The sequence below is a fragment of the Spermophilus citellus genome (assembly GCF_964194105.1).
Source record: "Spermophilus citellus genome assembly, chromosome: 4".
NCBI lineage: Eukaryota > Metazoa > Chordata > Mammalia > Rodentia > Sciuridae > Spermophilus > Spermophilus citellus.
This window is the reverse complement of record NC_138185.1, coordinates 26,691,902-26,706,986: the sequence shown is the minus strand read 5'-3', so window position 1 is coordinate 26,706,986 and position 15,085 is coordinate 26,691,902. Positions and strand designations below refer to the sequence as shown.

The following is a 15,085-nucleotide window of genomic DNA, read 5'->3' as shown; positions in this document are numbered from 1 at the left end:
ATACTTTTTCTTTGAAAAAAAAAACTTTATTTAGGGCTGGGGTTGTGGCTCAGTGGTAGAATGCTCACCTAGCATGCTTGAGGCAGAGTTCGATCCTCAGCACCACATAAATGTAAAATAAAGATATTGTGCCCACTTAAAACTAAAATAAAATAAATAATTTTTTTAAAAAAACTTTATTTAGACTTTTTTTTTCTTTTGATACTGGGAAGTGAACCCAGGGGTGCTTAATCACTGAGTCACATCCCCAGCCCTTTTTATTTTTTGTTGTTGTTTTGAGACAGGGCCTGGTTGAGTTATTTCAGGGGCTCCCTAAGTTGCTGAGGCTGGCTTGAACTTGCGATCTTCCTGCAGCAGCCTTCTAAATTGCTGAGATTACAGGCTTGCGAGCACCACCATGCCTGACTCCTAAACCTCCTTCTTGAATGAGTTTTTAGCTGGGTGTGGCTGTTTTTTTCAGACTCTTGAAAAGGTACATTCATTGTCTTTCCTGACTTCCACAGGGCTGTTGACATTATCTGTCGGTCTGATAAATAGGGAACAGACAGATGAGGGTGGTGGGAACACAAAGTTAAGGGCCCCCTGTGCTGACCCCCACAGGCTTTCTCTTCCAAGAAGCGTTTCCCTGCAGCCCTGCCTGGCTTAGGTGGACAGGCTCTGTCACATTCCTCAGCAAACTACCTGTTGTTTGCAGGAGAAATGCAGGCCCAAATAATGTTGAATAAAGGAACCAAATTACCCTGAGGGGGAGACTTTTTGAACCATTTTCACAGACCGGATCCTGAAACTCAGGAAGATAAGCATAATTCCTCCTGATCATAAAACCTGTGAGAATGCATGGCTAAGAATCCAATTAGAACCTGTTGGTATGGACTAAAGTGACCTAGAGTTGCCATGGCAGCGGGGACTTGAAAGTGTGATGTCATGCTGTTGTCAGTCAAAAGCCAAGAGGTGGATCTGGGCAGACTGGAATCTCCAAAAAACTGGAGTGCAGGAGAGGCTCGTTGTCCCTCTCTGTGTCCCCTTTCTCTTTTCCTATCCCTTCAATAAGTTCAGGCCTGTTCCTCTGAGCAACATGTCTGAAGTCTTCCTGACTTGATTGCAGAATCGGGATTTGAAGGGGGACTTCGTGCTTCTTTAGTTTCCCGGAAGGCCCCAGTCCTGTAACATAACTGTTCTTCCTTTCACATCTTTATTGGGATACGGTTTATATACCATAACATTTGCCCACTTATGTATACACTTTAATGGGCTTTAGCACATTTACAGAGTCCTTCACCCATTTCCACAATCTAATTTTAGAACATATTTATCACCCCAAAAGGAACCCTGAATCCATTAGCATACATGTCCACTTCCCCACCCTCCGCCCCCCATGTGCTTATATGATTTTGTCTCTATAGAAGTTACCTATTGTAGACTTTTTTTTTCCAGTACCAGAGTTTGAACCCCACAGCGCTCTGCCCCTAGTTACATTTATTTTGAAGAAGGATCCTGCTAAATTGTCCATTTTACACCTTGGCTGGGGTCCACTGTTCCAAAGAGGGGTTGAAATGAGCTTTCAGTCCCCAAAGAGTCAGGATTTCTCTAACTACAGGGGTTCTCCAACTTGGATGCTCAGTAGCATCACCCTGTGAATTGGTTAAGATGCAGAACCCCCAGATGTTCTGATTCGGGAGGTCTGGGGAAGGTGCAGGAATCTGTATTTAAACAAACACCCAGGGGATGGATGCTCCAACCAATGGCATTTAAGAAATTCTGTTCTGGGCCAGGGGAGGTGCCACACATCTGAAATCCCAGATACTTGTGAAGCAGACTAGAGACCCCCACCCAGAGGATCCTTACCATAACGAAGCAGAAACCCCCACCATATTTGTAACATATATGTTCCTCTTCTTGTCAGAATATCAGCAAAAATTTTGACAAAAAATTCAGTGTTGGGGCTGGATTTGTGGCTCAGTGGTAGAGCACTTGCCTAGTATGTGTGAGGCACTGGGTTCCATCCTCAGCACCACATAAAAATAAATAAATAAAGTAAAACTATGGTGTCAATCTACAACTAAAAAAATATATTAAAAAAAAAAAAGCGGGCTGGGGATGTGGCTCAAGCGGTAGCGCGCTCGCCTGGCATGCGTGCGGCCCGGGTTCGATCCTCAGCACCACATACAAACAAAGATGTTGTGTCCGCCGAGAACTAAAAAAATAAATAAACATTAAAATTCTCTCTCCCTCTCTTTCTCTCTCTCTTTAAAAAAAAAAAAAAAGCCAGGCACAGTGGCACATGCCTGTAATCCCCATGGCTCAGGAGGCTGAGACAAGAGAATCGAGTTCAAAGCCAGCCTCAGCAAGGGCAAGGTGCTAAGCAACTCAGTGAGACCCTGTCTCTAAATAAAATACAAAATAGGGTTGGGGATGTGGCTCAGTGGTTGAGTGCTCCTGAGTTCAATCCGTGGTACAAAAAAAAAAAAAAAATTCAGGGGTTGGGTCTGTGGCTCAGTGGTAGAGCACTTGCCTAGCATGTGTGAGGCACTGGGTTCGAGTCTCAGCACCACATATAAATAAATGAAAAAATAAAGGTCCATCAACAACTAAAAATATATATTTAAAAAAAACTCAATGTGGGTTAGGACTTTCTAAAACCAAGTTTGGCCGCAGACTTGATGATGTCACTTCTGCTTTTGTTGTAAAACCTGACTAAGCTAAAAAATGGGATGAAAAGTAGTTTCTTACCATAGCAAAGCAGAAACCCCCATCATATTTTTAACATATATATTCCTCTTCTTGTCAGAATATCAGCAAAAATTTTGACAAAAAATTCAGTGTTGGGGCTGGATTTGTGAATTCAAGAAAAAAGATACTTTAGTGTAGATTCAAACAAAAATGTAAATCTCCCACCACCCCTCCAGTTTATACTTGGGTAGAAAGTTCCAAAATTTTCAGAATCAAGGTTCAGAGGATGTTTTAGGCGATAACCCCTCTGGACCTTGCAGCCAATAAATCTGCTTCCTGAAAATTCCTCAGGTGTCCGGCCTCTTCTGTCCTGGTCAGTGGGATACTGAGACAGGAGAATCGCAAGTTTGTAGCAAGCCTTGGCAATTGAGGGAGACCCTGTCTCAAGATACAACAAAAGGGGCTAGGGATGTAGCTCAGTGGTAGAGTCCCCAGGGTTGGTTCAATCCACAGAACCACCAAAAAAAAAAAAAAAATTCTGGAAGCTTCTGAGGCACAGGACAGAGGAGGCCACTAAGGTGAGAAGAGGCTCCAGGTCCTGCCTCAAGTGGCAGGCAAGGCTTAGCCACATAGAGAGAAGGGGACACGTTCATGGCCCTTGTTTCCTCAGGAACACATGCCCTACATATTTCACATTATGGATATTAGTGTATGCAAACCACACACACACACACACACACTTTATTTTTTGGTAAGTGATTGAACCCAGGGGTGCTCTACCACTGAGCTACATCCTCAGCTCTTTTTCTCTTTGAGACAAAGTCTCTCTAAATTGCCCAGACTGCCCTAAAACTTGTGATGCTCCTGCCTCAGCCTCCAGAGTTGCTGGGATTTCAGGCATGCACCACTGTGGCTGTACACACACACACACACACACACTTTTTACTTGTAGGTGGACACAATACCTTTATTTCATTCATTTATATGAGGTGCTGAGGATGGAACCCAGGACCCCACCCATGCTAGGCGAGCACTCTACTGCTGAGCCCCAGCCCTTCCATATATATATTTTAAAAGGCCACACATTTTCAGTTCCTCCCATTCAGAGAGAATCTGAATGACAGGGGTTGGCCGATGGACATGTGCCACAGTGACGGAAGCAAAACCTGCTCACTGGTACCTGTCCTCTTGTTGCTAGTGAACCAGGACTTAACCCTGGGCAGCCTGACTCCAGAATAGAGTCCTCAAGTGCTGCAAGGCCACCCCCCTTCTTCCTCTAATGTGGCACATGACTGCCACAGTCACTGTGCCAGCTCTTTTGGGCGACAACTGAGCGAAGGACAGAAGGAACTGGAGAGCAGCATCCTTGCCGACAGCTCTGAGAACCGACCCAACCCAGCCGACCTCACTCACTGGCATCTTGTTTTGGGTGAAATATATTTCTTTCTTTTTAAGCTTTTTTTTTTTTTTCTTTCCATGTTGAGGATCAAGTGGGGGCCTTGAGTGTGCGAGGCACATCCACCTCTACCAGAGCTACACCCCCAGCTGGCGTTTATGCTATTGGACTCAGAAACCAGAGAGTGTTCAGTAAAACCCACTGGGCTGCGGGGAGTGTGTCCTCACCAACCGCGCGTCTGGCCTTTCACGTGGAGGACAGTTTTAAAGGCAGGGAGAGCTGGCAAGAGATGGTTGTGAGGGTACAAGAAATCTCCCAGAGAAATAAAATTATTTCACAGGTTTTTTTTTTTTTTTAATTAGGCACAAGGTGAGAACAGCTACTCATAGTTCCAAATCCATGGTATTGACCCAGTCCTGAACCCTGAGTATGCCCAGAACAGGCCTGAGGCTTTCCAAATGGCCATGACACAAACCCTGTGTAGTCCTGACCCCCAAAGATCCTCAGGGGGATAAGGGGACAGCAGACTTGGAACCCCATTCCCGAGCATTCCTTGAGTCCAATGAGAACCAGCCTCAGAGTGGGATTCTTGTGTCCTTTGGGCCCAAATCTTTGACCTAGGCCTGGAAGGAGAGTGTTTGTTTGTTTGTTTGTTTCTCCTATAGAACTGGGGACTGAACCCAGGGATTCTCTACCACTGAGCTCCATCCCCAGCCATTTTCAAATTTTATTTTCAGACAGGGTCTCATTCAGTTACCGAGGTTGGACTCAAACTTGCAATCCTCCTGCCTCAGCCTCCAGAGTTGCTGGGATTACAGAGCAAGCCACGCGCCCCGTAAGGAGAACGCTTTAATCAGAAGCACAAAACAGCTAGAGCACCATTTCTAGCAGGGCTTGGGCTCTGCAGTTCTGAGGACAAAGGCTGGGACCTTTGGCATGGAGATGTGTCCCTTTCCTTGAAAGGTGGAAGATACAAAGGTAGCTGGGCTGTTTGGAAAAGGGACTGTCCTCGGGACAGAGGACCTGGCACCAGTACAAGTGGAGGCTGACCCTGGTACTAAGTGTGCCAGGCAGACACTGGCCTATGCCAGCTTGTCAGCTCTGCAAGCAAGGAGGTTTGTCCCCTTTGTTCAGTGCCCAGCACCATCAACGGGGCTTGGAAACAGGGAGCATCCAAGCAGGACATGTGCATATAGCACACCTGCCCTGCCTCCTCCTTTCTCCCCCCCAGAAGGCACTCAAGGGTTGGCTCAGTCCAAAGAAGTTGGGAAAAGTTTGGAGATGTCCCCCAAACTCAATCCACTGTCTGCAGCTGGCAGCCCAGGACGGTGGCCCTAGCCGTACAGACCCACCTCCCCTTGGCCCAGCTCCTCCTCAGCCTCCTCCAGCCCCGGCCCATCGGGAACCACCTGGTCAGCCTCCCAGAGACGGGAGCGGAATGGGGCTGAGGCGACGTGGTCCCCGCGTAGCCAGGGGTGCAGCAGGATGCCCGGGGCCGTGAGCCGCTCAGCGGGCTCCCGGCGGAGCAGGCAGCGCACCAGGCAGCGAGCGGGCGCAGAGAGGCCCCGGGGCAGGGCAAAGGCCCCGCGGCGGATCTTGCCAAAGAGCAGAGCAGGCTCCGTGTCCTGGAAGGGGTAGTGGCCGGCCAGCATGGTGAAGAGCGCCACACCCAGGCTCCAGACGTCGGCGGCCCTGCCCGAGTAGGAGGCCCGCGAGCTCAGGATCTCGGGCCCCACGTAGGCCGGGCACGCGTGCTTGTCCCACAGGGAGTCGTCGGGGCCCGTCAGGACGCAGGCGTCCTCCAGGTTCTCCAGCACCAGCCTCGTCCTGGGGCGGAGACAGAGGGGTTAGAGCCCCCTGGACCCCCCAGGCCACCATCCACAGTGTCGCCTTCAGGGGCACCGCCTTCCCTGGGATCTGAAGGCATTGGACAGAGCCCGTTCTGGGAGGGTGGACAATTCATCTCATCTCACAGGTGGGGAAGCCTAGGCTCCTGTGTTTCCCCGGGTCAAGGAGCAGTTGCATTTAGATAAGATTCCAACCGGGTGCAATCCCATGATAGTGAGGCTGAGGGAAAAGGGTCGCAAGTTCAAGGCCAGCCTGGGCAACCTAGTGAGACCCTGTCTCCAAATAGAATAAAAAGGCTGGTGGTAAACCTGGTGAGGTGGTGCCATCTGTCATCCCAGAGGCTCGGGAGGCTAATACAGGAGGATCACAAGTTCAAATCCAGCCTCAACAACTTAGTGAGACCCTAAGTAACTCAGTGAGACTCTGTCTCTAAATAAAATGCAAAATAGGGATGGGGTGTGGCTCAGTGGTCGAGTGCCCTTGAGTTCAATCCCCAGTATCCCCCCAAAAAAAGGGTCTGGGGTGTAGTTCAGTGGTAAAGGGCACCTAAATTCAATCCCCAGTACTGAGAGAGAGAGAGAGAGAGAGAGAGAGAGAGAGAGAGAGAGAGAGAGAGAGAAGAAACTGGAAGTGCATGGAACATCTCAGCAAGGTCCTGCCTCCAAGGGGAATGACCAAGTTATGCTAGCCTGCAGTGTCCATGTGCGCTGGCCCTGGGCTAAGCCATTTCCTGGCTCAGCTCATTTCACTGTGGCTACAATCTGTAAAGAAGACACCGTGTCGGAGCTCCAGGCTACGGGCCGGGATGGGAGCTCTGGCTCACCCCCACTAGGATCCAGGCTTCCAAACCCTCATGTTATTCCCATTTTCCCCGCAAAGCAGCCAGAAATCTTTTTGGCAAGGGCATGGGCAGCACTAGCAATCAAACCCAGGCCTCCTGCATGCTGGGCAAGCGCTCCTCACTGAGCCACCTCCCCAGCCCCAGAAATCATATTTTAATGAAAAGTCCAGTGTTTAAAATGTTGGCCCGCCATTTGCAGCTTGTACTTTATTTTGGTTTGGGCAGTGCTGAGGATTGAACCCGAGGCATTGCTGATGTTCCCCAGGCTCTCTACCACGGAACCATCCCCCGCCCCGCAATTTCTATTTAAACAGCTCCTACAGGGCACTCCAAATGGCTTTTTTTTTTAGCTTAGTTGAACACAATACCTTTATTTTTATGTGGTGCTGAGGATCGAACCCAGGTCCTCACATGTGCTAGGCGAGCGCTTTACCACTGAGCCACACGCTCAGCCCCCGATAACAATTATTCGATAACAATTATTCAATGACCACTGCAACTCATCTTCCTTATGGCCTACTTCCTGGTGGCCTCCAGACAGTTCACAAAAAGCTGACATCCTATGATTGCAGCCTGGGGGTGGGGCAGGGTCTGCATGATTGGCCCATTTTATAGATAAAGAAAGAAAGGCTTGTGCAAGTGAAGGCAATACTCCAGTCCAAACAAAAGCAGGTGAAAAGGCAGAATTGTCTCTCTGGATCCACAGACCCTCTTCTGCTAACTATTCTTTTTTTTTTTTTTTCCTTTTTCTCTTTTTTGAAGTACTGGGCATTGAAATTGGATCCAGGGGCACTCTGCCACTGTTATTATTATTTTATTCTGAGAGAGGGCCCTGCTAAACGGATGAGGCTTGCAATCCTCTTGCCTCAGCCTCTAAGTAGCTGGAATGACAGGTGTGCGCCACCACAGCCAGCTGTTAGCTATTCAAAAGAGAAGGAGCACTTTCCTCCAGAAGGTCTGGGGTGGCTGCGCTGACCAAGTTACGTACCAGTTTAAAATCAAGATAATTTTACATTCAACTTTTACTCAAAGGCACGCTGCTCTGATACAAAATGTGGAAGGAAGCTGGGGAAATGTAGAAGCGACTCTGGGATTACAGGCAGGAGGTCAAAGTCACCAACTTAGTGGGCCCTAAGCAATTTAGCCAGACCCTGTCTCAAAATTAAAAAAATTAAAGAAGGTCTGGGGATGTGGCTCACTGGTTAAGCATCCCTGAGTTCAATCCCTGGTACCAAAAAATAAAATAAGCCCCAGGGCCTCGCACATGCTAACCAAATACTTGCATGTTGTACCAAATTATGCTGCCAGCTCTGAGTTTCTCCACTTCTTGCTTAAGTTACTCTGCCTTCTAGATCTTGGTTTCTTTCTTTCTTTCTTTTTCTTTTCTTTCTTTTTTTTTTTTTTTTTTTGGTGGTGGGGGGTTGGGTACCGTGGATTGAATTTGGGGGCACTCCACCCCTGAGCCCCATCCCCAGCCCTATTTTGTAGTTTATTCAGAGACAGGGTCTTACTGAGTCGCTTAGCGCCTCCGCGTGGCTGAGGCTGGCTTAAGACTTAAGATCCTCCGGCCTCAGCCTCTAGATCCCAAGCGTGTGCCCCTGCGCCAGCCTGGGTCTCATTTCCTGCAGCAGGGGCCACCTCTTAGGTCTGTCTCGGGGACTCCTCAGCCGCACACACCTCTCACGGTTGGTGAAGACGAAGCGTCGCAGTTTGAGATCCCGCAGGACCAGCCCCTGCTGGTGGCAGTGCGCCACGGCGGCGGCCATCTGACGGAACAGCGCAGCGGCTTCAGGCTCAGGGACTCGGCGGCGGCTGCGAACCAGGCTGTGCATGTCCCCGTGGGTCCGAGTGAAAAAGACGTAGAGGTGCTGGGTGCCCACCAGGACCTCGGTGGGCCGTGCCACGTGCTCGTGGCGGGGCAGCTGCGCGTAGGGCTCCAACACGGCGCGGGAGTCACAGGCCGGGTACACCTGCAGGCGGGGTCCCCGAAGGGCAGGGTGGCCTTGTGAACAGGCCCGCCAACCCTTAGACACTCCTGTGCGTCCACCGTGACCACTTTCCAAGTCCCTCAACGCCCACAAAAGCCCCATAAGAAGGGTCACCCCCCCACGTCTCCCCTTTACAGTTAAGGAACCTGAGAGGCCACGGCCCAGCCGGGTCTTAAACTTATGGGCTCCTTCATCTGCCCTTAATTGCCACCCTGTAGGGTCTTCAACTTCAGAAAATTGAAAATTAACAGGTGAGCCAGCTGGGTGCAGTAATCCCAGTGAGTTGGGAGGCTGAGGCAGCAGGATCACAAGTTCAAGGCCAGTCTCCGCAACTAAAGGAAGCCCTGAACAATTTAGTGACACCCTGTCTTAAAAAATAAAAAGGACTGGGAATGTAGCTCAGTGTTAAAGTACCCCTGGGTTCAGTCCCCAGTGCCAACATATAAAAATTTAAAAAAAAAAAAAAAAAAAAACTAACCAGAAAAGCCTTAGAGCAGGAGAAAGCCAGAAGGGCAGTTTATGCTCCTCATCCTCAGAGCCACTCCTGGCACCCTTTCACTCAGCCAATCAGTTTGTATCTGGGCCAGCCACTGGGGAGCCAAATGACTGACAGCCACGGCCCTTGCTCTCCTGATGCCTGCAGTCCAACACAGGAAGCAGACAGTGCAAAAAAGTCAGCAAACTCAAGTACTGCTGAGTGCTTCCAGCCCAGAAAGATCCTAGAAGAAACAGTACTTTGGAAGCTGGCCCATTTTAGACAGCATGACCCAGAAGGAACTCTGGTCACCTGAAGGATTTAAAGATTCCCTTGGGAGAAGCTTCCCAAGTGAGGGGCACTGGCAATGCAAAGGCCCTGAGGCAGTCGAGAGCAGACGGGCTCTCGACACTCAGTCACAGGTCAGTGTGGCTGGAAAGGGTGGCGGGCAAGTGGTGAGAGTGGCCAGGCTGTTGGGAAATGTTTTAGGAGTTTATGGGCATTAAACATATATCTGAAAGCTGTGTTCAATTTTATGGAAGGTAAAATAGAGCTTCAGAAAAAGGAAGTGACTTGTTAGAAGCCACACAGCTAAACTGGGCTTGGTGGTGCACACCTTCATCCCAGCGGCCCAGGAAGCTAATACAGGATGATCTCGAGTTCAAATCCAGCCTCAGCAACTTAGAGAGACCCTAAGCAACTCAGTGAGACCCGGTGTCTAAATAAAATACAAAATAGGGCTGGGGATGTGGCTCAGTAGTCGAGTGCCCCTGAGTTCAATCCCTGGTACCCCCCCCCCAAAAAAAAAGGCACACAGCTAATCCCCAGGGACTCACTGGCTGCCTCCAAAAAGAACCTGGGAATGAAGGTGTTCTGGGGCCTCCGCACTCTGGCGAGGAGCCGGGAACCTCCCAAGGCCCCCAACATACCTTGCAGGTGTGCTCGGTGCCCGTGGGGCAGTGCAGGGCCCGGTAGGTTCGCCCGTCCTCCTCGGGCTGCAGGAGGACATATGGCCCAAGCCTGGAGGCAGGAGCCACCGTGGGAGCTCGGTCCGGAGCAGGGGGTGGGCTCGGGGGCAGCAGGCAGGGCGGTGGCCTGGGCTGGGACCCGCTTCGAGCTCGCTTCGGGATGGGACACTCCGAGTCTGGGTCATCTTTCAGCTCCAGTGGATTCTTCCTGGAGTGGGAACCTGCGGGATCAGCCAGGGGAGCAGCTGGCATCTAGAAAGAAGGGAGGAGAGCAGGGGAGAGGTGCTGGAGGCCCCTTCTTCCCCCGCTGGGGGGCAGGGTGCATTAAAATCACAATAGCAGGCACCTTTGCCTGGGGGCCCCCTTCTGGGAGTTTATCCTCCAGTTACACTGGCACCAAAACATTAAATATGTGAAAGGCTGTCCATCAGAGCCTGTGTCTAGTAGCAAAAGATACAAATATTCCCAAATTGCTGTAGTGGACGGCTAACACAGGCCAGGACAGCCGCGTGGTAGAATACTATATAACTCTGAAGAAGAACCAACAGACACTTAACAGGCTGATGTTTATTGATCATATATTAAAAGGGGAAAAAATACACAGAATTGTATATATACAGTGCTCTTATATTAAAAAATAATATATAAAAACAGCATAGGGGCACACACCTGTAATTCCAGCAACTGGGGAGGCTGAGGCAGAAGGATCCCAAGTTCAAGGCCAGCCTCAACAACTTAGCAAGACCCTATCTCAAAATGAAAAATACAAAGGACTGGGGATGTAGCACAATGGTAAAGCACCCCGGGTTCAATCCCTAGTGCCAAAAAAAAAAAAAAGTACAGTAACTGGGTGCAGCGGTGCACACCCACAATCCCAGTGACTCAGGAGGCTGAGGCAGGAGGATCACAAGTTTGAGGCCAACTCAATAACTTAGGGAGACCCTGTCTCAAAAAATTAAAAAGGGGATGGGATGTAGCTCAATGGTAAACCACCCTGGGTTCAATCTCTAGCAACCCACCCCCACACAAAGAGGAAGTTTAAAAAAAAAAAAGCTGAGTTGAGAGATGGAATTGGCAGCTGGGGAGAGGGAGGTAGAGACTGCAGGGTTCTGTTCCTCAAATCTCATAAGCATCTATTATCTACGACCGAAGGGAGGGAGGACAGTGAATGAACATGTGGACGCATGCTCTACAGTGAACCTATGTGAACAAAGTCAGCTGCAGAACAGTGCCGGGAGATGATCCTATTTAGGTTAAAAAAAAAAAATACCACCAGCATTTAAGACAAAAATACGTTCACATTTATAAGCACACAGGAAACGATTATGTGCCCACTGGCCACAGTAACTCCTGCCACCTAACTGCCTGGCCTAGAGGGAAAGCAGTTTTGGTAGAAAGTCAAGGGAACTTTCAATTTCAACATTTTTATTTTATTTTATTTTAGGTTATCTTTGATTTTGAGACAGAGCCTCACTTAGTTGCCGAGGCTGGCCTTGAATTTGGGATCCGAGTTGCTGGGGTTCCAGGCATGCGCTACCACACCGGCTCCATATTTTTAAATGAAGATTCTGCATCACTTATTGCTTGTGTTTCAAAACAATGTCGTTCTTTCTCCCTGGGGGGAGTTGCGGGTACTCTTCCCTGATGGCCCCAGAGCTCCCGGCATCGCTGGACACATGTCCACCAGACGGGGCCACAGGCAGATGCAGCTTCTGGATGGAGGGCAGCAGTGTGACAATGCGTGTTGGTGGAGGATGGGCAACGGCATGTGGAGGAGGGACAGTTTCTCCAGTGTCACACACTCAGGTTCCAGGCCGAGGGGGCATGAGGGTTAGAGAGGGAGACACCTCAGCCCCGTAAGGACTTCCCAACAGTCAAAGTGGCACCGCAGGGAGCATCAGACAGGCTCTCCTCTTCATGTGGCTCCCAAATGCAAGGGCAGCCTCAGGAGGGGAGGAGCCCCCTTGTCGAGTAAAAGGCCATCATCCTGACTTGCTAGAATGTAATGTACAAGGGACCGGAACACAGCTCAGAGGTAAAGCCCTCGCCCCAAGTGCATGAGGCCCTAGGTTTGACCCTGGGCATCTCATTAAAAAAATAAAAATTAAAAAAAAAAGTGTTTAAGTAGGCAATAAATGTACATGGCGGTAAGGTGTAGTCAGATGTTTCTAGGTTCTAATTCTGGCTCAGGCCTTTTCTGGCTGGGTAGCCCTGGGTAAGTTCCTCAACCTTTCTGTGCCTCAGTTCCTGTACTATGGGAATGAGAAGAAAAGCTCAAAGGGTTATTGCAATGGTGAAATAAAAAGAAAAAAATATAGCTGAGCCCTGTGGCTGCAATCTCAGCTACTCAGAGGCTAAGGCAGAAGGATCCAAGTTCAAGGGGAAGGAAGGAAGGGAGGGAGGGAGGGAGAGGGAGGAAGGAAGGAAGGAAGGAAGGAAGGAAGGAAGGAAGGAAGGAAGGAAGGTCGGTCCACAGTAGCATGCAACTGTTGCGACATAGATGTTAAAATGGTCACTACTATAGTTGCATCACTATTATTATTACTCATGGCTGAACATTTTAAGTGCCACCCACGGGGATCTTAAGAGATCTCCCATCGATGAGGCCAGGGTGACTCTCCTTACGACACAAGATTGTTCTGTCAAACAAGAAGATGCCTGGCTGTACAAATGCTGGGTTCCCTGTTGGCCGCAAGTGGCTCTGGTGGTGGGCATATAGTATCCTCAGGCCACCTTAATGGACCCCTGCATCCTCCCCATCTCAGAGCTGGGTGGGCCAAGCCAAGCTGTGCTGGACAGATGGGTTATCCAAGTCCACAAATGAGCAAGAAGTGTGCAGGCCACACTGCAGGACAGAGCCTCCCCTGCAGAAGGGAGGTCCCTCCTACATCTTGGGGTTCCCTGCCACAACTGGTCAGGGAGATGGAGAGCAGGTCACACCAAATACCCACCACACCACCCAGGGTCCACAGGTGCTCACACCCCTCAGAAACATGTCTCCCAGTAAGGCAGCCCGGTGCACGCCTGGAATCCCAGTGGCTCCAGAGGCTGAGGCGGGAGGATGGAGAGTTCACAGGCAGCCTCAGCAACTGAACAAGGCCCTAAAAAGTTTTCTAGACCTTGTCACCAAATAAAAAGGGATGCGTGTGGCTCAGAGGCCTTGGAGTTCAATCACACACACATCCCCTTCTCCCAAGCCAGCCAGGCACAGACACACAGAATCCAGGGCAGACGGGGGCACACACCTGGCCTTCCACATGGAAGGGGGCAAGCAAGTACGTACAGCTCCTAGGGCAGTCTGCGACCTCACCCTGCGCCACTGTCCCAGTCAGGCCCCGCCCTTTGGAGCGGAAGCTGCAGGAGGCGGATGTTTGGGATCAAAAGGCTCCGCGGAAATTGAGGGCAGGTCGGTGACAGGGAAAGGACGAGGCAAAGGGAGGGAGTGTGGGCCCCAGGGATGCGGCCCCGGGGGACCTGGGCCTTCGCCCCCACACCCGAGTCCGCACGTGCAGCCCACGCGGTCGCAGCGGCTCAGGCGCACGTGCCCAGGGCAGCTCGCGCGTCCCCTCCTGCGCTCTCTGCACCCGCTCCCGTCCACTGCCAGCTCCCCGGCTGCCCGACAGCGTCCTTGGCACAGCCAACCCTCCCCAAGGTCCCACTGGCAACACAACCCAAAGCCCCGAGACCCTCACCGAGACCCCTGCAGGCTCACGCCGAGCCCCGACACCCCACTAAAACCCACCCAGACCCTCCACGGTCCCCCAGCGCCCCCTACAGGTCCCGCACACACTCCCCTCGCCTAAACACGCCCAGACTACCGCCCAACCCTCTCCCAAGTGACAGCCGTCACCTCAGTCCCGGACACAGGGGACACAGCTGCCACGCCCAGTCGGTGGGCACCGTCGCGCCAGTCGGACTCGGTCATACTCGCGCGGACCCCACGCCCTGCCCGGGGGAACACCTGAGACCCGGCGGGACCCCCGACGGCGGAGTGTGACCAAAGTGGAGCGTAGTGGGTGCGTGGCGCGGGGGGGCTCCGTACGCACCCTCCACCTCCGCCCTGGCCGCCCCCTCCTGCCCTCCAGGTCCTTCTGGCCGCCACCTGCCGAGTACCTTGTCCTGAAGCCCCGCGCGGGTCCTGGCGTCTCGGGTACTCAGGGTCGCCAGAGCACCCGCAGGGGAACGCAGCCCCCTCCGCTGCGGCCGATCTCGGGGCCGGGTCCAGATCGCGCCCCAGCCACTAGCAGACGACGCGTGCGGAGCCTCCGCTGCTCCCGCCGCGAGTGTGCTGTGGGCGCCGGCGCCGCGTCCCGCTCCCCGGCCGCCGGGTGATGTAAACCTGGGCTAATCCGCCCGCGTCTGATGCCCTCCGGCGCCGAATTGCACCATCCCCCGCGCCCCGCCTCCCGGGTCGCCGCCCCAGCGCTCCGCCCCGGCCCCTCCCACTGTTCCTGGGTCCCTTTCCCTTGGCTGGCCCACTCGGGTGTCTGGTCTCAACTCTCTTCGATCGTGGAGTTTTGGGGTGCAGACACCTATCACCTTAGGGAAATGTTTTGCTTTCCCCAGCGACCTCCTCCCCGTTTCCAAGATCATCCTGCCTTCCCGGGGTGATGCGAAGAGAGAAAAGAGCCAGCCGCGAGGTCGTCATTGTGGCTCGATGCGCCTCTCTCGCGCTCGCTCCCGGGCCCGTCCCCTGTCTCAGTTCTTGGGATAGAACCCAGGGCGCCATGCTCGCTAGGCACACCCTCCACCGCGGAGCTGCGTGCCCGGCCTTTTTCCTTTGAGAGAGTTTGGCCAAGTGGCCCGGGTGCCCTTACACTTGCCACCCTACTGCCTCAGCCTCCTGAGTATCTAGGATTACAGGGGGGTTCCCGCTTGCTTCTCCTGTTACAAACCATT

General features: G+C 51.8%; 1 protein-coding gene across 1 annotated transcript; it reads right to left on the bottom strand.

Moving 5' to 3' along the window:
* Positions 1 to 4,443: 4,443 nt before the first annotated feature.
* Positions 4,444 to 14,558, bottom strand: TRIB3 (tribbles pseudokinase 3). The gene is made up of 4 exons (XM_081290240.1): positions 14,300 to 14,558; positions 10,148 to 10,438; positions 8,433 to 8,725; positions 4,444 to 5,893 (listed from the first exon to the last, which is right to left on the bottom strand). The coding sequence occupies exons 2-4, from the start codon at positions 10,436 to 10,438 to the stop codon at positions 5,401 to 5,403; spliced, it is 1,077 nt and encodes a 358-aa protein (XP_081146366.1). The 5' UTR covers positions 14,300 to 14,558; the 3' UTR covers positions 4,444 to 5,400.
* Positions 14,559 to 15,085: the final 527 nt, after the last annotated feature.

What these genes read in the sequence shown, in the direction of transcription:
- TRIB3 (XM_081290240.1), bottom strand. Translation starts at nt 10,438, where the DNA reads ATGCCAGCTGCTCCCCTGGCTGATCCCGCAGGTTCCCACTCCAGGAAG. An exon ending in GCACCGAGCACACCTGCAAG is followed by an intron (nt 8,726 to 10,147) that starts GTATGTTGGGGG and finishes CCCCGCCTGCAG; the next exon opens with GTGTACCCGGCCTGTGACTC. An exon ending in GTCTTCACCAACCGTGAGAG is followed by an intron (nt 5,894 to 8,432) that starts GTGTGTGCGGCT and finishes TCTCCGCCCCAG; the next exon opens with GACGAGGCTGGTGCTGGAGA.